This window comes from Pristis pectinata, chromosome 7, assembly GCF_009764475.1.
Source record: "Pristis pectinata isolate sPriPec2 chromosome 7, sPriPec2.1.pri, whole genome shotgun sequence".
In the NCBI taxonomy this organism is placed as follows: domain Eukaryota; kingdom Metazoa; phylum Chordata; class Chondrichthyes; order Rhinopristiformes; family Pristidae; genus Pristis; species Pristis pectinata.
This window is the reverse complement of record NC_067411.1, coordinates 25,796,748-25,820,680: the sequence shown is the minus strand read 5'-3', so window position 1 is coordinate 25,820,680 and position 23,933 is coordinate 25,796,748. Positions and strand designations below refer to the sequence as shown.

The window sequence follows — 23,933 nt, the reverse complement described above, 5'->3', positions numbered from 1 at the left end:
GCATGAAATCCACGTATTTGTTGAGGCAAATTTTAGTCTCACATCACATCATAGAAAAAAAACATAGGTGGCACACAAGAGTTTGAAACTCAGAGGTCAATTATCATCTACCTCAAGCTCTCTCATTTGCAGATGGTGCTAGAAATAAAATTGTTAGCATTGGGAAAAATAGACAGGACAATGAAAACATGCAGAAGCATATTATGCATGCACTGGCATTCAAGAAACCAAGTGTGGAAGTATTGCGAGGCCGAACAACACTAATGTGGTGGCTGCATTGTTCCATTACAGGTCCATGCACTTAGAATTCACTTACTAATCACTTCATTTGACAAAACTCCGAAAATGTGCTTGAAATCTTTCAGGATCTCCACAAAAAAAGTTATTTTTTGGTCTGTGATATTCAAATTGGTTCAGCTCTTTAAATTGCAATGAACAGCAATTTCCTCTCCCACCATTAATATGCTTCCCAACACCATCCAATCCTGTGACTAAGCTGATGAAAAAAAAATCTTTCTACTACTTTTGCATTCAAGAAATTGCATCAACTCCTAACCACAAGAGAAAATCAGAACCAATGTTGCACTTTGACAATTTTAGTCTCATCCTTAGAGAAATGCAGAAAGCACATGACTGGTAAAACAACCAAAGTACACCTAACTGACTTGTACTTTCTGCGTGGTGTAAACTGTTTTTTTCAACAACTTTTGCCAAGAAAAATTACAGCTTGATCTTGAATGACTGACGCCACTCCCTTTCCAAGCAGTCTGCTCCATACATTCTCTGACCTCTTGAAAACATACTAATTACCTCATCACCATCTGGTTCCAGAACTTCAATATGACATAACACAACATCACTTGCAGTTACTTCTGTAGGGCTCTCTGAAATGGTGCACGGTTCCTGGTTTCCAGTTGTTTGCAGAGCCTCTCCAGTTCCATCTGATGTGGCTTCAGAACTGAAAAACATTTTGCATGCTTGAGGTAGATGGTACAATATGTTGCTTTAACATTACACACGTACCTGATGTAGCTTCAGGTAATCAAACTAACATTCTCATTGGTATCAGCTAATACAAGAGGGCCCTTGAAGAATTCTGAAATCTTGAAATTTTAGACATCAATGGAGAACACAACCTGGAGGGGGAAAGCATTATTTTTAAGGTAATTAACAGAGAAGGACTTCACTCTGCACCACTCTTATTTGAGGAAACAAGGAATAGATAAAAGCAACAAAAAAAAAAAAAATTTTGAATAGTTTTAACTGCTTGATGAGCAACACTGAAACAGAAGCATTTTTCCTTTCTTACAAATGCTTCCTGATTTGTTGACCTGACTAGAATTCACATACATGATCATTCCACAGTTCCTTTTGGAAAAATGGAATGGCTTCGTTTGGACAACAACGAGTTCAGACAACCTCATTTGAATTGTCCAATAATTATTATCCAGGGGTGATATACAAAGAACAGACCAAAACTAAAGAGAACTGAAAAGTGTACATTGAATGGATGTTTTTATTTAACTATAACCAATCCGTTTTCCAACTGGCTAAGAGGTCCTCTTAAAAAGCTGAATATCCAGATGTATTTTTCTATGAAAAAATATGGTCTGTTCTTTGTATATCTTTTCTATGAAAAATACAATCGACTGAAAGTACAAAAGACTGAAAGTACAATTTTAAATCTGTAAGGAAATATGCTCGAACAGTAACAAATGCATCAGACATGATTAGGGATATTGGTGAGTGGGGAAGAGGGAAGAAAGTAAGTTGTGGCCACTTATTTAGAAGTAAGTGCCAGAAACACTTAGCAAGTCAGGCAGTATCTGTGGAAAGAGAAACAGAGTTAATGTTTCATACCAAAGATTCTTGACATCTGAAGAAAGATCTTTGACCTGAAATGTTAACTCTGCAGTTTTTTATTTTTATTTTCCTTATTTAAACTAACCAAGTTGCATACAATGTGTGCAAATACCTGTTTAGCTGATGTTTAGGCATAATCACCTCTTCATGAGTTAAACACTTTTGTTCCAACTCAGTGTGCCTCTTCTCTGCTTTGGGATGTTTGGATTGGATACTTCTTCCCCGTTTAGCGACAGGTGGCCTTGTTAGTTCTGGATGCCAAGATATTTTATTAAAATATGGGGCGGTCTTGCATATGACATTTCAAAAGCATAGAGATACATTGTAAGCAACAGCATATAAATGATCCAGATTGTTGTTTCCCTTGTAAATTGCACCAAAGGCTGAAAACAGGTTTAATTTATTTCAGTAATACACAAGTAAAGATTGATTTTGCATATACAATGCTTTCTTTGACGAATAACACATTGGTGTGTGAAATTAGGAAATCTCTTCGAGTAGTTCTGTGTCAGTATTAATTACTCTCCAATTTATTTTTAACATCAGTCTCAAGAGCACCGTGTTGAATTCTTCCATCATCAGTTTATGGCCTTTCTGAGCAAGATTAAAAGGGATGGGCAGGACAGGGAGGGAGTGCTCTGTTGGCAGCAGGTGATCAGGAAGCTGGGAAATAAACTATTGGAAGGTCAAAAGAGAGGAAAAGGGGTTAGAGATAACAAAGGAGAACAGACTGATGTTGAGCTTTTGTTTCAAGGACAGTTTTTAAAAGCTCTTCAGGAAGCTATTAACAACTCAAATCAGTGGGAGTAAACTCAAAAGGAGGCTAAAGGATCAGAGTACAGGATCAGAATCAGATTCATTATCACTGACTTAAATGACCTGAAATTTGTTGAGTGATTAGTCAGGCCATGGGGGGGGGGGAAAATAGTGGAACAGCAGCAATTCACCTGAATATTTAAAACAAAACTTAAAAAACAGAAAAATATCAAAATTCAATTTCAAAATATATTGCAATAATCAAAAGTGAAGCTTTGCCATGAGGAAATGTATCATTAAAACGTGTTTTTAAATCGTATCTGCCTGTAGGTGGGGCCATAATAGCAAATACCATGTTCAATACACAGAATATTAATTGCAAATCCTTCTTTTACTTTAAGAACTTTTCGTCTTCTGCTATGCACAGAGACCTATTTAGAATATGAACTAAACAATGGAGTAATCTGTGGTTCCTGTTAGTTGTCATGTGTATGTTATAATATCCCAAAAACCTGTCCTTGTAATTAGTTTTTGTTTAAAATATCACACAGGATTTGTCATACCATGAACACAGTTGCAGTGTATAAAAGATAACATTCAGCAGTCATTCATTAACCTCATAATGAAAATAAGGTTCTATTTATTGAAGGTTTTGAGCAATAATCTAAATTCTCTAAATCATGAATAACACAGAAGCAGTAAGGCAGAGCATGGTTATATGCTCCATCCCTGCAGTGTTTCTCTAACCAAATTGTGTGACTATGGCATCAGGAAGAGGCAGGAAACAAATCATCAAATCCAGCCAGTCCGCAGCCCAGGAAGAGCACGTGGAACAAAGATACCAGTATTTAACAGAAGATACTTAAAGTAAATGGCATCAATTGTTTTTTTGTGGTTTCTAACAGCAGATAAGTAATTTTCAACATGGAGCCGTCCATTAACTCACCTTCTGAAAGGATTGAAGAAACACCTGGCAATTCTTGGTTAGCAAGTGACTCAGTCTGAAAGAATAACATTTCAATATCAATCTTTTTCACAGCCTATTAATTTGTATCACTTAGTTTTATTTTTGTACATTGGAACAGAAGCTAGAAAAAAAACACTATTTTTTATTCCAGGGATGTGGGCTTCGCAGGCTGAGCCAGAATTGCCCACCCCTAATTGCCCTTGAGAAGGTGGTGGTGAGCTGCCTTCTTGAATTGCTGCAGTCCTTGAGGTGCGGGTGGACCCACAATAGGGTTAAGGGGGGAGCTGCAGTGATAATCAAACTAAGGAATGGTGATATATTTCCAAGTCCGGATGTGTGTGTGGCTTGGAGGGCAACTTCCAGGTGGTGGTGTTTCCATGCTTTTGCTGTCCTTCTAGCTGACCTTTATGGTCATGGGTTTGGAAGCTGCTGCTTGAGAATCAGAAATGATTTGAGAGACAATTTTGTCAAACCAATTAAATCCTCTGTTCTCCAAATTCCAATGAGATTTTGTTAAGATAGCTTCCCTCCAATTACTCTCTAGAACTGTGCTTACAAACACACCCATTACCCCATCCTTGAGCCTTTTTCCCCAGCCCAGATATAAAATATACTTCTATTTATCATGTGCCTTAATAAAGCTCTCATCTTTCCAACTACCATCCTATGGTCGCGGTTCAAATGTTTTCAGGCAATCCGTGGTAGATGTGGTAATTTTCAACAAGTGCACTATTGATTTAGTTGTCTGTGTAGCACATCTGTGGATAATTGGCTTTATTAGGAATTGTGTGCTTGTAAACAAGCACCAGAGCTAGAGACCCTCAAAAAGCATGCATCTCACTTAACACCTTGCCTTCTAGAAAATCATTAACTTAGAGGCCATTTCTTCATTTATTTCTATATTAATAGCAATAGCAACACCACACATTTGTCACACCATTATATACCCTCATCGATTCCATTCTACAACACTCTGATTAAATTAACAGAAATTGATCTCTACCTGGCTCTTCAATGGAGCAATAAAATCTCATTTTCCTCACTACTTCACAGCTTCCACTGGAACTCTGAAGATTCTCCACTCATCTAATGAGGCTAATTTATATGGAAATCCCACATTTTGTCCAATGCTAAAGCTATCTCAAAGACACTTTTTTTTCCTCAGATGCCCTTTACATCATTTCCTCAAAACATTTAGTTCTTTATAAATTCCTGAGACTCGGATGTTGGTTTCATTGTTTACAAAATTCTTGCAACACTTCTGTTGCATTCCTGAACAGGACATTTAAAAAAATTACTGCATACAACCCATTCTTCCAATCTCCAATCACACTTGCTAATAAGTACTGTGATTGTTACTTTTCTTTTATACCTCCTAACCCATATAAAATACATTATTCTGCACATTCTTTCCCACAGTATAAATTTAACATTGGAAACAAGCACCAGAGCTAGAGACCCTTCACAACCTTAGCAAATTACCAATGCTAAACCATATAAAATCATAGTGCACAGAAAAAGGCCCTTCGGCCTAACTGGTCCATGCTGACCAAAATTCCCATCTAAGCTAGTCCCACTTGCCCATGTTTAGCCCATATCCCTCTAAATCTTTCCTATCCAAGTGCTTCTTAAATGTTGTTAATGCACCTGCCTCAACCACTTCCTCTGGCAGTTAATTCCATATATGGACCACCCTCTGGGTGAAAAAGTTGCCCCTCAGGCTCTTATTAAATCCTTCCCCTCTCACCTTAAACCCACATTCTCTCATTCTTGATTCCCCAATCCTGGGAAAAACACTGCATTCACTTTATCTATGCCCCTCGTGATTTTATACACCTCTATAAGATCACCCCTCATTCTCCTCACTCCAATGAATAAAGTCCCCACCTGCTCAACCCCTTTCTGTAACTCAGTCCCTCTAGTCCTGGCAACATCCTCAAATCTCCTCTGCACTCTTTCCAGCTTAAAAGGTACCTTTCACATACTAGTGTGACCAAAACTGAACACAATATTCCAAAAGCAGTCCCACCAACATCTTGTACAACTCCAACATAACATCTCAACTTTTATACTTAATGCCCTACACTTCTGTTGCATTGTTGTTACTTGTGGGAATGCAGCAGTGAACTTGGGCAGACCAATATCCCACAAACTGTAATGAGATAAATGACCAGTAGATCAATTTTAACGCAGTTCCTCGAACAAGAGACCAATAGCAGTACTTTGGTTCTTTTGTTGGGATAGTGCAGGACTAAAATGCTCGCATAGCCTCTAATCTAACCAACTACACTCATGCACGCACCAAGATTGTCAATCATGGGGAAATCACAGCTTCCATCATAGAGTATTGCATTGGGAACATCCTGGTCGATCCTCAAGGCTTAGACTACAGGTACTGTGGCCAAATTTAGTGTTAATGGGATTACCTAACAGTTCATCCCACAGAAAGCCATTTTTCACCAAATCCACATTTAGGACATTTAGCTCTAAATTAGTGGAATTATACAGTAAACCCACTTCAGATGATGACAGATTACAGTACATTTTCAGAATTTGCTACCTTTATTTTGTACATGCATAATTCAACCAGACCATGAACCACCACACACTTGTTTTCTCAGGTGGGAGGATGAGTAATTGGGTTAAATAGCTGAGAAATTATTTTGAACTTAATAAATAAAAAAAGAGCAAATGTATTCACACCAATACACAATTTATAAATGAGAAACCAGATTCTTTTGCTACATTATTTGATGAAAAGCACCTATAGAAGGATACCAGCAAAAAACATTTTCTACATGTATATTATAACAGGATCATAAATCTAGCTTACCCAGTGGTCAGCACTGCACTGACGACCATCCCCAACTGAATTCACATGTTCATGAATGGGCCAATAAACCTCACTTGTAGACACAAATGACAGAAGTTTGCAGTCCACAGAACAAGCTCCCCAGATTTTCATCATTTTAGACTCACAGCCCACCTGCCCCTAACTGTACAAAAGGAGATAGTTCAATGGGACCTACAGACAGTTCTGTGAGATTCAGCTGCTTATTCACTTGGCCAAACAGTTGCTTTCCACTTTCAGTCTCCGCTAGGACCAGAGATGAAGACTCTCCTCCTGCAGTTCCACGTTCATCATCCTGGGAGATATCCATACCTTGAGGGAAATGCACACATAGCAATTGACCACATAAATTAGAGAACTAACATCAGTCAATTTTTCAAAAGAAAACACACTTGGGCAACTTGTTAGTTGTGCAGCTAAGCACCCAGTGGAGCAGTAATTGCCAGTGTACAGCAGGGAATCCATCAGTGCACCTTCCATTATTAACTAGTAAAACCAATGGTTTGAAACTTGGGAGGTGCGAGTGCATCACTTTTGCCCCAGAGAGATTCTCTAATTTGCACTTTTCACGCAGGAGTTACATCATTACTTAAATGTACTTTCTCTTTTTTTGAAAACAGGCATAAATTGGCACCCATAAACAAGATTTTCCTTAATATTAGAATCTTCACTAAAAACTGATAAGCAATTAACTTTTACTGGGATGCTTTCTCAAAATTTCCTTTATCTTGCAATAAGCACTGACTGCCTTGGTATTTACACTTCTATACAGTCATCTGTATTCATCATAAACTATCATCCACAAAGACAGATACAAAAGTCTGATTTGAATGAACAGACAAGACCTCCAACCCTTCCAGGCTTGAGTACTAAATGGTCACAGAAGTTGGCAATTAATTGTGCTCATCTCAGCAAAAAAAAAAATCTGCTTCCAGGTTTAAAACTGCAAGGCCTGAAGAAGAACTGGTCTCAGAACTCAAGACAAGCTCACAGGCTTTTCCTACACATCAGGTCTGACAAGAAGTTACACAGACTACAGAAAGCAACCTTGGATGTGAAAAGCTAGTTTGTTATAAATAATATCAAAACAATAGCACCCATTTTTAGAAAGGTTGCTGTCAAGTGTATGGGGAGATCCTTAAAGTTTGGATGGATGCACAGAGGAGACTTGGCAGCCTGTCAGAACTTTCTATGTTACCTTTTACAGGCGATATCTGTGCCAGTAGTCTGTCTGCAATTCGAGCTCGCTGGAACAGGTGTCCAACACCTTCAACCTCCCAGAGAAGGTCATGATCATCAGGATAATTGTTCAAGTACTTCTGGCAGACTAAAGAAATAAAAATAGCAAAGTTAGACTCAGAAGCACAATGAGTTTAGACGAGTTTTTATTAGTCAGTTTTCTTAATAGAGCTCATGAGTTATTGAACAGTAAAAACAAAACCAATTCAACCAGCAGGTATGTTCACAGTCCATAAATGCCTCAAATTCAAAGTTCATCCTCCAGTTCAAATTCTGCCACAACTCCTTGTCTCTTTATAACCACATCCAAGCCTACAAGCCTTTGGGACCTCCTTGGATACTTGCGATTTCCTTCATGTCACTGTCACAGCTGTGCATTTTTCTCTTTAGATCGTGCTCTGGAAATCAAACCTATTTCTCTACCTCTTTTCTCTCCCTTAGCATATAGCTTAAAATTCTGAGCACCCTCATGAATCACATTACTATGTTAAAAATGTCACAAATTCAAGTTGTAGAAATATGCATCCAGACAAGTTCATTTTTTACCAATGATCAATAATCCAGGGAGCTCCAATGCAAACATTGTGAATATTCTGTTGTTGAGATGGGCTGCCTAAACCAAAGAGATCCTTAAGAAAGTTTACTTTATAACAGCAGTTTTGGGGTATCAAGTTTTCCATCTATTGGGTGTTTGCTATATTTCAGTAAAATAACCAAACATTCCATATTTGGTTTAGTAATATGTTAGAGCCTTACCAAATTATTTCCCCCACCCCCCCAAACTCAATACAATAAAATCATTAGAATACTAATTCTCAAACAACTTTCCACTGGGTTTGATAAGTTTTGTTTTACCTCTGTACATAGATGGAGAGAGTGGATATCTCAAACCCAGTGCATCCTCTGTGAAACAGTCAACAAAATCTTCCAGCATCTGCAGACCATATCCCTTTCCACGATGCTTCTTCCTCACAAAGATAGTGTCCAGGATCGGCAGCTGATAGCACTGAGTCAGGAAGGAATGACACTTGCTCCCTATAGAAAAAAAAATATTAATAATGGTGCCTTCAGGGTTAAAAGGCAAGGCAGGAATACCAAGAAAATGCACTGTTTTACAACATGCTATCGTTAACCAAGCAGATAAGTGCTTCACAGACCAAGAGACATGAATTTGAAGTTCAGAGATTCAACCTTCTCCAAATCTCCAATTAGGAAGGGGAAAGCATAAATCTGCAAAGTTTGCTAGGATTCCATGTCACTGGCAACATTCAGAAGCAGCATTCACCATCTAGGTTGTTGAGTGATAAGAGATGTTCCTATCCTCACATCCAATCATCATGCACTGTAGAAAGGGTGTAGAGTTGACTAAAATAAAAAAAATGTATTTTTTGGATACCTTATCACCAAAAAGAGAACAGAATTTCCATTTTGTCACATTAGAAAACCAAACATCAATTCTGAAAGAAAAAAGTTTTTAGGAATTTTAGCTCAATTGAAATGCTTTTGCAAGCTTATTTCTGACAACAATGAGTAGCAGGCCACAAAATTTGGGCAATGCATTGAGAAACAAAGGACTGCAGATGCTGGAATTGAGATGAAAAAAAATGCTGGAGGAACTCAGCAGGTGAGGCAACATCCGTGGAGAAAAATAGACGGTCAACGTTTTGGGTCAGGACCCTTCTTCAGGACAGTCCTGAAGAAGGGTCCTGACCCAAAACGTTGACCATCTGTTTTTCTCCACGGATGCTGCCTGACTTGCTGAGTTCCTCCAGCACCTTGTTGTTTAGACAATGCATTCACAGGAGGGGGTAAGAAATACAGTTCTGACTCTCCCCTGGATTAATCCTCACTCTTACAGATTTTGTTGCAGTGATAACGGAGGCAGAGGCCTTTGTCAGTCAGCACCTCACAGGCCAAGAGCCACCAACCTACTTGCAGAGCACCAGGTGATTGCCATCTGCTGACATTTGCAGGCAGCAATCAGGCAGGTGGCTGAAAATACTCCGGGTTTTCCAAGGTAAGGTTCAGGGTGATCTCAGCTCAGCTGCTGTGACCAGGGCTCAAAGAACAATAGAGGTTGTGGCCCAGGAGAAGGCAAGGACAGTGGCCAGGGGCAGCCAGATTCTAACAGAGTTCCAACAGCTGGGGTGGTGGGGGTGGGGGGGCAGTGGAGATGTGGGAACCAGAGGGAGGAAGGAAGGAAGGGGTAAGCAGAACAGAGAGGGAGTGAGAGAATGGATGAGTGAAGAGGGAGTTGAGAGGAATTGGGACTGAGTGAGGAGAAATGCAAGAGAATTGCACACATGCAAGCGTGTGCATGCACACCACACCTGTGAAGCACAACCTACTCTCCAATTATCTTGGTCCTTTCTTGCCATTGGACCAAGACCTCACTGTCAAGACCATGTGATAATGCAGTGGCCAACCCACACTGAAAGAATCCACAAAACAGGCATCTTCTGTTTCTCCAAAATGGAGTGGAGGCAAATCCAAAACCCCAAGGAGCTGCCCAAGAAGAACAGTCCTCAGTAACCACGTAGTCATCACACACAGAAGAATCAACCAAATAAAATTTACAGGTCCATCAATGATGAGGAAAGCACACTGTGCTCATCACTGCTGAAAGAACTGACTGAACTTGGATAAATAACAAATTCAAAAGGGAGCCCCAAGAGTTCTAAAAGAAAAACTAAAATATTTAGAGTAATGGATAATGTCAACCATGCTATCATACTGCAGCATGATGCGCTGGTGATTTACAGAATGCAGTGTTCATCCCACAACCATCAGTCCACATCTGAGCAATGATGTCATGAACTGCTGTATAACTCTATGACTAACTTCCTGACTCAAGTCATGATCTGTCTGAGACAAGGACTCAGCAGTAGAAAGATAGTCAAATAGACCAAGGATATGACATCTGTGCGTTTTCAGGGGATGTTTGCGTAACGAGGGAACTTCCTCCAGACAAAAAAAATTGAATACAGATCAAATGTGGTTTGTGAAAAGAATAGACTTCAATAGAAAAGCGTTTTTTCCTGAACCATATTTCATTATCTCCAAATAGTTTGTTGCCACTGTCTACTGGTCTTCCATATCAGAAAGGATAACAAAAGTCCATTAAATCAAACAATATAATTACCGTGCTTAGAGATAAAACTACATTGGTTACCAGATTGATTGACCAACAACCACAATTTGGATTCAGCAAAGGATGCAAGCAAAAGCAATTTCTTTTAGAAAATGAGACGAAGGATGGTTTAAAACAAAAGCACTCATAACACTCAGCATAATAAAGCACAGACCAAAACGAAAGGAAATGGGATGGAGCAGGAGATGAAAGCGAAAGAACAGCTGACACATTTTTCATAGACATACAAAATATATTGGCAAAAAATATTACAGAATCTTACAAGCACAGCAGATACTAGTTCTTTGAAAGGCCTATGCAATCAGTTCATCTTCATGCCACAGCCCAGCAAGTGTTTCTTTTCTGCTATATACTGCAATTTCTTTTGGAAGTTGCTATGACAATTGACTTCACTATCTTTTCAAGTAGAAATCCAAATCATTACAACTCTATACAAAACAAACAAAAATATTCCTATCTGTTCTTCGGGTTTTTTTGCCAATTATCCCGACTGAGTCCCCTGGTTATTAACCTTCCTATTAATAAAGTGCTTCTGTTCTACTCTTAAAACTAGTCACATTTTGAGCACCTCTATTAAATCTCCCTTTAATATGCTCTGCTTCTCCATAAACAATCCTGTGCCTATCCACAAAAGGCCCTGCTATTGTTCCAAGAAATCTCCTCTACACTCTCTCCATAGCCTCTATTCTCCCCAGTGAGCAACCCAAATCACATGCAACATACCTGTGGGCTTGATGGAGTAGAAGCCAATTGCTTTTCCAGACTTCCAGAGAATTTTAGCATACTCATTGGCACCATGGCAAAGGAAAGGGAGCTCATCAACATTCATTTCCTGGGCTCTGTAAATGATGCGATTCAAAACATACAGAACAATTCGCTCCCCGAGTGAAGTTACCTATTGAGACACAAACATGTTAGTAAACTTAAAAGTGACAGCATTTCAAAGATAACTCACTCAAAGACCGCCTCAAAATACACTTGACTGGGCTGCATACAACGACAATACAAGCAGCAGCCAGAAAGGAGATGGTTTGCTAATTACCCCCATGACCACAATGGAAGCCAAAGGGCTGGGACTTGAATTCATTTTGCAGACAATTATACAAATGTCCTCCACTCTCTGCATTTTGCCCTCTGTAGCTGTGACACTTTACTCTGTACTGTTACTGTTTTTACCTGTATTACATCAATGCACTTTGTACTAACTCAGTGTAACTGCTCTGTGTAATGAATTGACCTGTACGATCAGTTTGTAAGACAAGCTTTTCACTGTACCTTGGTACAAGTGACAATAATAAACCAATACCAAAAGATGCCTTCATTAGGAGACTGCTGTGTTATGGTAGATGCTCATTAAACAGACCCAGCACTGCATGTCCCACCAAGTGACATCAATGTAACTATCATTCCACAGTGTGTGTATACAGTTAAAAAAAGAAAATCAATATTTCCACAGAGAACTGGTGATGTCAAGAACCTAACCCTACAAAAAAAGGGTCATAAAATCCCTCTACCTTTCCCAAAAAGTCATTATTTCATCGAGTCTGCAGAAGCTGGAGGTTTGAAATATTTGTATTTTGTTTTTCTCTAGCCACCTAATAGCAGTTCGTCAGAACATAGGAAATAGCAGAGGAAGCCACATGGCCCCCATGCCTCCTCACTGAATAGCATTCAATGAGATCATGGTTGATCTTTTACTTCTTTAGTGCACTAACTCCACATCCTCAATTCCATCAACAGCCAAATATCCATCAACCTCCAGGTTATATTTGGCGAGTGATCCTACACAACCTCTTGGGTGGAGAACTCCTCAGATTCACCATCCTGTGAGTGAAGGCATTTCTACTCATTTCAGTCCCAAATGGCTCACCCTTTATTATGAGACTGATTCCAGATAACCAAACTAGGATACATCATGAAGTGAAAATTCAAAATATTATCCCCATGTCTTTTCTGCAAAGCCCTCAAGAATTTTGTTCTTCTCAATAAGATTCTTTTAATCTCCAGTGACTGTAGACCCAATTTGCTTACTCTGTTAAAACAATCCCCTCATCCCAGGAATCAATCTGGCAAACCTTTGTTGCACTCCCTTTATCACAAGAGCATCCACAGGTCAGGAGACTAAATCTGTGAACCACATTTCAAGTATGTCTCAGCAGGGCCCTCCCTATGTAATTTGCAGTAAAATGTCTTTACTTTGTGTTCAAATCCTCTCGTAGTTAGGGAAAACATGCTATTTGCCTTCTTAATTGCTAGCTATAACTTCATGTTAATATTTAGTGACTTATGTACAAGGACACCCTCCAAACAACACTTTAATCTCCCAACATTTAAAACAAAACTATTTCTTTTATTCCATCTAGCACTTGCAGATCATTAAAATTTCTCCATCTTATTTCTAAGATTCAGAACCATTTAGTAGTAGTCAATTTAATATGGAACACCTTAACAGCATTACCACATTATTAAGTGATGTATTTTGAAGTATGTTATAAATTAGCCGCAGAATCTATTGTGAGAAGCACATCTCCAAAATGCATGCAAACAAAAGTAAGCCAAACAAATGCTTTTCTAACCCCGCTATAGATTTATGTAACAAGTAAATGTGATCATGTCTTTCATGTGTTTGGAGCTAATAGAATCTCAGGTTAAAGTTGTTAGAATTCAGGCCTGCAACTCTTTTTTTTGCCCTAATTTACTCTAAGTCACTCATTAATAACACCTCAAATACAGCCATTTCAAACTGCACTGTTTCAAAACCACAGCTGGCTGATGACAAAGTGACAAAATCTCCAGATTCATTCCATCTTCACAAAATTACTAAGAGTTTGATCCTCAAGAGCATCATTTTCGACTGCTGCAGGAGAGATTGATCTACATAATTTAAAAAAAAGATTGGTTACAACCTTCATTACTATAACCAAACAACAAAAAAAAATAGAGGTTTGAGACTTGAATATGTAGTTTGTAATCGGCATGAGAGAGGAGCCAATTATCAGTGAAGCGAGCTGATAATAGAGCTGCAGTCCCTTTAGTGGGTACCCTTTCTTTCATAGGGTCAGAGTACTACAGCACAGAAACAGGCCCTTCGGCCCATTTAGTCCATACTGACCTGATCTTCTGCCTAGTTCCATCTACTGGCACTATATCCCTCCAAACCCCTCCCATCCATGTACCTATCCAGACTTCTTAAATGTTACAATTAAAACCACATCTACCGGCAGGTCATTGCACACTTGCACCACCCGCTGAGTGAAGACGTTTCCCCTCAGGTTCCCCTTATACGTTTCTAGTAGGACACTCCCAGCAACCATTCTTCAGGAACTGTTATAATAAGACTTCATTGATAGCTCAAATGACTCCAGCAGTGTCTGCATTATTTCTTGGCTTGAATTTTCTTAATTGAATTCCTTCAAAAAGTGTATTTTCCATTGTTTACACCTTGTGTCTACAAGCACTCCTGTAACAGTTAGATGGAAAGCAGGTCTCGCAATTTTGCCCCAACTACTTGCTTCAGCCTCAGCTTGGAAGGGTAATGTTCTATTAAGCGGTATCACTTCTCCCTGCATCCACATAGTTTTCATTCCTATAGCATTCTAGCAAATCTTCCCTGCACCAACTCCTTGACATTCTTCCTAAAGTTTGATGTCATAAGTTAATCCAAAAGCATTCTGTACCTATGTAAGGAATAAGAGGATAATGAGGGAAAGGGTAGGACCACTTAAGGATGAAGAAGGGAATCTATGTTTGGATGCAGAGGATATGGGTGAGGTTCTGAATGAGTATTTCTCTTCGTACTTACCCAGGAAAGGGACATGCAGGACGCAGAAGTTGGAACTGAGGGCATAAACATGTTAGGGCATTTAGAGGTCAAGGAGGAGGTAGTGTTAGGTCTCCTAAACAATATTAAGATGGATAAGTCCCCGGGGCCCGATGGGATATACCCCAGGTTACCGAGGGAGGTGAGAGAGGAAATTGCTGGGGCCTTGACCAGTATCTTTGTGTCCTCTTTGACCATGGGTGAGGTCCCGGAGGACTGGCGAGTGGCTAATGTTGTTCCTATATTTAAGAAAGGAACAAGGGAAAATCCGGGGAACTATAGACCGTTGAGTCTCACGTTAGTTGAGGGAAATTACTGGAGAAAGTTCTTAGATAGGATATATGAGCATCTGGAATCCGATGGCTTCATTAGGGAAAGCCAGTGTGGCTTTTTTTTTTTGCAGGGCTAGTTGTGTCTTACTAACCTGGTTGAGTTTTTTGACAAATTGACGAGAGAGATTGATGAAGCTAGAGTTGTGGATATCATCTATATGGACTTTGACAAGGTAAGGCATTTGACAAGGTCCCAAATAATAGGGTAGTCAAGAAAGTTCGGATGCATGGGGTTAGTGGGGAATTGGCGGTGTGGATCCAGAACTGGCTTGCCCATAGAAGACAAAGGGTGGTGGGTGAAGGAACTTATTCAGGCCTAAGGCCTGTGAGTAGTGGTGTTCTGCAGGGATCTGTACTGGGAACTCTGCTGTTTGTGATGTACATAAAATGACCTGGATGAGTATGTTGATGGCTGGGTTAGTAAGTTTGCAGACGATACCAAGATTGGTGGAGTTGTGAATAGTGTAGAAGACTGGCGACGGATACAGTGTGATATAGATCAGTTGCAGATGTGGGCAGAGAAATGACAGATGGAGTTTAACCCAGATAAATGTGAGGTGTTGCACCTTGGTAGGACTAATATCAAGAGGCAGTATACTCTTAAGGGCAAGACCCTTAAGTGTTGAAGAGCAGAGATACCTTGGGGTGCAAGTCCAATGACCCATTGAAAGTAGCTACACAGGTAGATAGGGTGGTTAAGGCGGCTTATGGAATGCTTGCTTTCATTAATTGAGATACTGAGTATAGGAGTCAAGAAGTTATGATGAATCGCTATAGAACTCTGCTTAGGCCACATTTAGTATTACGTGCATTTCTGGTCACCTCACTGTAAGAAGGATGTCAAGGCTTTACAGAGGGTGCAGAGGGAGTTTACTAGGATGCTGCCTGGATTAGAGGGCATGTGCTATCAGGAGAGGCTGGACAAACTTGGGCTCTTTTCTCTAGAGCAGCGGAGGCTGAGCAGTGATCTGTTGGAAGTGTATAAAATTATGAGGAGAGTAGAGGGGTGAGAGGGGGTAGGTTCAGAACAGACACAAGGGGTACATTTTTTTTACTCAATGATGGATGCCTGGAATGCATTGCCTAATAGGGTGGTGGAGGCAAATTCATTGGGGGCTTTTAAGAGAGACTTGGATGGGCACATGAATGAGAGGAAAATAGAGGGATATGGGCATTCTGTAGGTAAGAGGGATTAGCTATGTCGGCACAACATTGTGGGCCGAAGGGCCTGTTCTGTGCTGTACTGTTCTATGTTCAACAATTTTCCAGCTGATGATTAAGTAGTGACTTAAAAAAAATTGTCACAACTTTCCTGCTTGCAAACTGCATGCCAAAGATGTCAAATACCTTTTTTAAAAAAGTTTCCTCTTGATTTGTACATGTTCCCAGATTTTTCCATTCCTCTTTTGGCAGAGAGTTTGGCAAGACTATTGCCAAAACCTCTGATTTTCACCTGTACTTCTCATAACAGCCTGAAATCACCCATTTATACCACATGCGTTCCCCATTGTGGGAATGGGTCTCATCTGCCAAAGAGGAGAGAGTACATACTCTCTCCTCTTTGGCAGTTGTAGTGTTACTTTGGAGACCTTAATTCTTTAATTCCAATCCACTTTGTCTAGATCCTCTTAACTCCCAGAAATTAGCTCTCCTCCACTTGAGTATTTTCATATTTGATGGTTCCCTGTGCCTTTTCATAGTTACACTCAACTAGAAAGCATTCAGGTCAATTGTAAACCATCGTGGCCACTCATATCAAGATCAGTTTGGTCAGCATAACTCAGGGATCAGACATGAACTTTCCTGGTTGTGGCTCAGCCAGTGACAAGACAACAAATCTTGTCTATACAAGATTTAATGGAAATACTTAATGCTTTTATTGGACCACAATTTAAATATCAACATCTCAAAAGCTCTATTTACGAATGAAGACATACAACATTCTGGAGCAAATTAAATGCACAAATTAAAGTGTACATCTAAAAAAATTCCACTGCTAAATGAATTATTTCCTAACTTAAACTCACACATTTCAATGATAAGTGCAAGCTTAAAAATATGAAGAGAGTTAACTTACCTGCTGAAGGCCCTGACGGGAGGACTCAGAGGTTTTGATGACATCGTCAATTGCCCACCACCTATCCACTAGGTACAGTGCCACAGCTTGAAGGGACAGCAAGAGAAAATGAAATGAATGCTGACTTCGTCACAACCTACTCCATTTGTATACAAACAGTTCTATGGAATTTGGTCAAAAGGGAAACAAGTAGTTAATGTGTCAGTTCATATATCAATGAGAGATACTTCACGCTTCTATATTATTAGATTTATTAAAAGACTCCAAAACTGACATGCTTGACAAGTTAAGCAAACATTTAAGTTGTTTACCAGGTGATTGCAGCAGAAAATCAGAAACATGCAAGTAGGCAAAAGACAAAAGTGATTGACCAATGCAATACATAGTGGCAGTAAGCAATTTTCAACTATAGTGCAAATTAATAAGCAGAGAATGCACAAATGCATAGAAAAATCAAGTGTCCTATTTATTGGAAATTGTTTTTAGAAAAATACAGCACTAACCTGTGAATTGACTTTCTGGAGCAAACAAGGCCAGAATTTTATACATCGTATCACCACCATAGAGTGGAACAAAAGCAATAGAGGACAGACTAACTGGAATCTGCATTCAAGAACCACATGTCAAATTGGTTAACACAATAAAATGCAATCAACTCTTCTCACAAATCATTCTAAGTCAGATTAGTCCATTAGCATTGATTTCTTCTTCTTGCTTAATAATTTCCTCCAAAATTCAAGCCGATATTTTAAAGCAGTCTAGTTTGCATTAAGGGCAAACATCCAACTTAATGGAGCATAAAATGACCCAATGTAAAACAAAATGGCTAATACAGACCCTCCCTCATATTTTCCCCTCCCTTCTCACCATTCTTTGCATCTTAAAAATGTTTTACATCAAATTCTTCCATTCTGATAGAAGGTTAGTTTCTCTCTCCACATATGTAGTCTGAAACTGCCAACATTTTCTATTATATTTTAGATTTACAGCTTCCACATCTTTTGGATGTTCTCGCTGAGCAGAGTGGATCATTGAAAATTTCCCCAAACATTTTGCTAGTTTGTTGCCAAGTGCACTGAGGTTTATTCCCAATCAACTGCACTGACAACAGAAGAGATATCTGGATAACAGCAGCAATAAAGCAACAAAAAAAAACTTAAGATGGAAACACTCAAGCGCTAGAAACATGAAGCACCTAAGAGGAACCTTGGTATGAGCTTTCAATGATGCAGGCAGGCTAGGGAATTACTTCTCAGCAAAGTCATCTGTCATTTAAGCAGCTTCTTCAAGGTAGAGGTGGGGGAAAAAAAATCACCTGCATTCTAAAGCACACTTTGTTGACCCCTAAATCATTGGAGGTAGAGGCTCATAACCACTGTAAAAAAATACAGCTTTTCCTTTGAACAACACCAGCCGTATTGCCCATAATAATTGAATAGTCAGCCACTAAAATATTTGCTTTCAACTCAATAATCTTTTAGCTAAGCCACCTTTTGATATCCCATCCAGTCATTACACAGGACACAAGAAACAATCTCCAATTTTACTACCAGATAGAAAGCCTGTTGATATACAAAAGATAAATGGATCATGCTTCAAGTCAATAATTTTTCATCTCCCCATTGATGCTATCTGACCTGCCAAGAATTTTCAGCATTCTATGCTTTTGTTCAAACTTCTAGATATGCTGCATTTCCTACCTTCCTTCTGTTGGGTAGTGTGAAATATTCCAGCTTGTCAGGGTCACCGTACAGCAGACTAGACATGTATTCCTCTGCAGAATGCTCAATATCTTCATGCTCCAGCTCAGCAAGTAAATCCACTGGGAATGCCATCCCTGCCGGACAAAGAAAAAACAAAAATACTTTGTTTGCAGCACCTCCTCAAACTTCAGCCATTTCCTTCCAGTACTGATTGTTAGATGTTTCTGCAAAAATCAATTTGCACTGGGTCTTTCTTGTTAGTCATGGGCTCAAACCATAATTTGCTGCTTTATTATCATTTGTGAAAAACAGGATTGGAGAAATTAATGGGACTGAAAGTCAATAAATCTCCTGGTGACCTGCATAGGGTTTTGTAGGCAACAGCTGCAGAAATAGCGGATGCACTGGCTGTCAAAATTCCATAGGTTCTAGACAAGTTGTTACAGAATGTAAGGCAGGACACCACCATTTACAAAATAAAAACAGCGAACCAGAGACCACCTGGCATCAACAAAATTCTGGAATCTATTATTAAGGAGATGATAACAGAGCATTTAGAAAACAGTAATAGGTTTGAGTAGAGTCAACCAGGGTTTATGAAATGGAAATCCCCTTTGACAAATCTGTTGGACTTTTTAAAAAGAGGTGTAATTAGCAAATAGTTAAGGACAAACGAGTTGATGTGGTGTAATCAGACTTTCAGAAAAGCCTTCACTAAAGATGCCACATAAGAGATTAAACAAGACTAGCAGTGCACAGTAATGGGGGTAATACATCAACTAATCCTTGACACAAGTCAATGCAAAGAAAACTGAGCTGGAATAAATTAGCAATTTTCAGGTCGAAAGGCTTGTTCAGTGGGGTGCCACAGATCCGTTCTGGAGTCCCCAGAAGAAATAACCTATACAAATGATGATTTCCAAGTGCAAGATACCCAAGTTTGTTGATGATACAAAACTAGGTAGCAGTGTGAATTATGAGGAGGTTGCAAAGATGCTTCAGGGGATATCGACAGGCTGGGTGAACAGCCAGGGATATGGCAGATAGAGGTGGAAGGCAGGAGAAATCAGAGGGAAGTTGATGACTATTCAGGTAGTATAGGCTAGAGGGGAATGGAACCAATAGGAATGCTCAAAGACCTGGCATAAACTCAATGAGTCAATGCCTCTTCCTTTGTTATAAGAAAATATAAGAAAATAAGATTTCATTGTATTGATTCATATATTAATGTACAGATGTAGAGTTGGAATTCACCATTACAGCACCACCTCAAAATAAGGGGTTGGCCATTCAGGACCGAGATGAGAAGAAGTTTCATCAATCTTTGGAATTCACCACCTGAGAAGTGACTATGATAATGAAGTGACTATGGTGCAGGAAAGTGAAGCCAAGGTAAAAAGACCTGCCATGATCTTATTGAATGGCAGAGCAGGCACGAAGGGCTAAATGATCTCTCCTACTTCCATTTCTTATATTATTTAATATGTATTTTTTAACATTGTAAAGGTTACATTTTACAGTTCACTGGCTCCAAAGTTTTTTTTGGGATGTGCAGTGATGCGGGGTGGTGGGAAGGGGAGGGATTGATGTAAAGTGTCATATTAATGCAATACTCTTTCTATTGCCTTTGTGCAATATCAAACAGTAGAGCAGAAAATGCCAGAAACACTCAGAGTTCCGAAGCATCTGTGGAAAGAGAAACAGAGTTGATGTTTCAGGTCAAGGACTTTTCAATCAAATAAAATACGAATACTAAATGGGGAAGAAACAAAGGGCTGGCATATTAAGGAGCTATGCACAAACTGGTTCATGGTTAAAAAGCATTCTTTAAGTTTCCAATTCTTATCAAGACATCTGTGCCAGAGAACAGCAGTGTCCACACTCAGCACTGCAGAAGGCACATCCCACCACCAGGGGACCATCTCTAACTCAGATCACAGCGTTAGAATTAGCCCTTCAGTTTAAACTGTATGTCCAACCTAACATTCCTGGTCTAGTCAGTGATATGAACACAACTATTTTAGTGCCCTGATGCAAGGGTTGTTCTTTGACTTAATCTGTATAATTAAAGATTTATCACAGACTCCATAGCTAGAATTCAACAAACAATTTTTGTTGCAAAATGTTCTTACCTACAAAAAGACATTTTTGGTTTAGTTGTATGCTGCAAAAGGCTTAATTCTTCTCATAGAAGAATCTAGATGTATTATGTACCATTTTTACATCCCACTACATCCACAGGGAATACAGAATGTACCATGGAGCCACACCCCAAAGATGGTTGGTCTTTTGGGGAAAATATCCAGCAGTCTAATTACACATCCAGAATAATGTCATATAATCCACCTGCACCAAAAAAAAATTGAAGTTTGATATATTGTGACGTGTGGATTATCTTGCATTTTCAAGAACTTGATAAAAGCACAAAACAACAACCGAGTAAAAGATGATGGTTTAACACTTCGTACCATCTCAGGGGAATTGCAGCAAATTACACATACTTATTTTGCAATCACTCTACCCCTCACTCTGGCTAGAATCTAACCATGGAGATCAGATTTTATGCCTCCACAGAAACCTGGGTTCTCTCAGTTCCCTGCTGGTTTCTTTATAGGACATGGCTTCAAATAGCAGACTACAGGAGTGACCACAAACCTCAGTTTGGCTCACTCTTGACATTCTTGGTTTTTGTATCAGACAGGCTTCAAGCTTTCCCTCTAGTACTAAAACACAATCTAGCTAGACAAATGGGAATATTGGACAAGCCATCTCTGGGTTACAAAAACTTGTACATATGAATGAGCTCCTATATTATTAAATTCAACCAACATATGTACATTCCTACAGACAGCAGAACTAGTTTCCCCTCTCTCCACTTTTAGCAATTGTTCTCATCAGTTTTGTGTTTTTGATGTTAGTCATTACAATACTATGGAGGTATGGTTACTACAGTGATTTTTGTGTATTTTTCGATTTACGTACAAAATCAACTTAAGACATCTGTAAAAATGGAACCTGTTTGTTACCCAGGGATGGCCTGTATTCAGGAAGTGCTACATTGTTGACCATACCCACCTTTCACACACATTTAAGTCCTCTCTACCCATTCAAGTGGACGTGGAGGATTCCACAATACTTAGATATTGAAGATAACTATTATCCTTTAAATCAGCATAAAAAAATTTATCAGCTTCTCATTCATCCCATTGCTGAGACACAGTAGGCTCAAACTAACACCAACTACATTTCATTGGTTGAGAAGTATTTTAGAAGAGAAAGTGAAATTGCAATAGGAATTTTTAAAAAATCTTTGTTTACAGCATCTCTACTATCAAAGAGAGTTTTTATTTAAAAAAACTTCCCATGACCTCAATTTTCCCCAAGCAGTTATAGAGACAACCATAGCAGAGAACTTGTGCCCAGCAAATTCACACGATCAGCAGTGTGAAAAATGACCAATGTTTTTGTTGGTGCTGTTGGGTATAAATTCTGATCGGGGGTATTCTGGGAGAATTCCTCAGCTTTTACGCTGTATCAAGTGATCTTGCTTCCACCCAAGGCAGCAGGTATCTCTGTACATAGAACTATACAGCACAGGAACAGGCCCTTCAGCCCATGATGTCTGTGCTGACCAAGATGCCAATCCAAACTAATCCTATCTGCCTGCACAGGGTTTATATCCCCCATTTCCCAGCCTGTTCATTCAGTGGCATGCAAAAGTTTGGGCACCCCGGTCAAAATTTCTGTTACTGTGAATAGCAAAGCGAGTAAAAGATGACCTGATTTCCAAAAGGCATAAAGTTAAAGATGACACATTTCTATAATATTTTAAGATTACTTTTTTTATTTCCATCTTGTACAGTTTCAAAATAACAATAAAAGGAAAAGGGCCCCGAAGCAAAAGTTTGGACACCCTGCATGGTCAGTACTTAGTAACACCCCCTTTGGCAAGTATCACAGCTTGTAAACGCTTTTTGTAGCCAGCTAAGAGTCTTTCAATTCTTGTTTGGGGGATTTTCACCCATTCCTCCTTGCAAAAGGCTTCTAGTTCTGTGAGATTCTCAGGCCATCTTGCATGCGCTGCTCTTGAGGTCTATCCACAGATTTTCGATGACGTTTAGGTTGGGGGACTGTGAGGGCCATGGCAAAACCTTCAGCTTGTGCCTCTCGAGGTAGTCATTTTGATGTGTGTTTAGGATTGTCATCCTGTTGTAGAAGCCATTCTCTTTTCATCTTCAGCTTTTTTTTAAAAAACAGACAGTGTGATGTTTGCTTCCAGAATTTGCTGCTATTTAATTGAATTCATTCTTCCCTCTACCAGTGAAATGTTCCCCATGCCACTGGCTGCAACACAAGCCCAAAACATGGTCGATCCACCCCCGTGCTTAACAGTTGGACAGGTGTTCTTTTCATGAAATTCTGCACCCTTTTTTCTCCAAACATACCTTTGCTCACTGTGGCCAAAAAGTTCTATTTTAACTTCATCAGTCCACAGGACTTGTTTCCAAAATGCATCAGGCTTGTTTAGATGTTCCTTTGCAAACTTCTGAAGCTGAATTTTGTGGTGAGGACACAGGAAAGGTTTTCTTCTGATGACTCTTCCATGAAGGTCACATTTGTGCAGGTGTGGCTGTGCAGTAGAACAGTGCACCACCACTCCAGAGTCTGCTAAATCTTCCTGAAGGTCTTTTGCAATCAAACAGGGGTTTTGATTTGCCTTTCTAGCAATCCTATGAGCAGTTCTCTCAGAAAGTTTACTTGGTCTTCCAGACCTCAACTTGACCTCTGCCGTTCCTGTTAACTGCCATTTCTTAATTACATTACGAACTGAGGAAACTGCTATCTGAAAACGCTTTACTATCTTCTCCTACTTTGTGGGCCTCATTTATTTTAATTTTCAGAGTGCTAGGCAGCTGCATAGAGGAGCCCATGACTGCTGATTGCTGGGACAAGGTTTGAGGAGTCAGAGTATTTATAAAGCTTTGAAATTTGCATTACTTGGCCTTTCCTAATGATGACTGTGAACAAGCCATAGCCCTAACAAGCTAATGAAGGTCTGAGACCTTGGTAAAAAGTTATGAGAGCTCAAATCTCTTGGGGTGCCCAAACTTTTGCATAGTGCTCCTTTCCTTTTTTCACTCTAAAATTGTACAGAACAAAAATAATACACTAAA

The 23,933-nt window shown here is 39.4% G+C and overlaps 1 protein-coding gene across 3 annotated transcripts in view; it reads right to left on the bottom strand.

Moving 5' to 3' along the window:
* The window catches only part of fam169ab (family with sequence similarity 169 member Ab), a 52,083-nt gene that overhangs the window by 10,209 nt on the left and 17,941 nt on the right, over positions 1-23,933 (bottom strand). For all 3 annotated transcript variants that reach the window (XM_052019325.1, XM_052019324.1, XM_052019327.1), the window contains exons 2-11: positions 18,757-18,893; positions 17,560-17,659; positions 17,057-17,142; positions 11,551-11,722; positions 8,532-8,711; positions 7,636-7,764; positions 6,616-6,749; positions 3,566-3,620; positions 1,976-2,114; positions 811-958 (exon numbers count right to left, since the gene is read on the bottom strand). In XM_052019325.1, coding sequence (XP_051875285.1) covers positions 811-958; positions 1,976-2,114; positions 3,566-3,620; positions 6,616-6,749; positions 7,636-7,764; positions 8,532-8,711; positions 11,551-11,722; positions 17,057-17,142; positions 17,560-17,659; positions 18,757-18,891 — 1,278 coding nt within the window. In that variant the 5' untranslated portion in view covers positions 18,892-18,893. The remainder of the gene's footprint in view (positions 1-810; positions 959-1,975; positions 2,115-3,565; positions 3,621-6,615; positions 6,750-7,635; positions 7,765-8,531; positions 8,712-11,550; positions 11,723-17,056; positions 17,143-17,559; positions 17,660-18,756; positions 18,894-23,933) is intronic.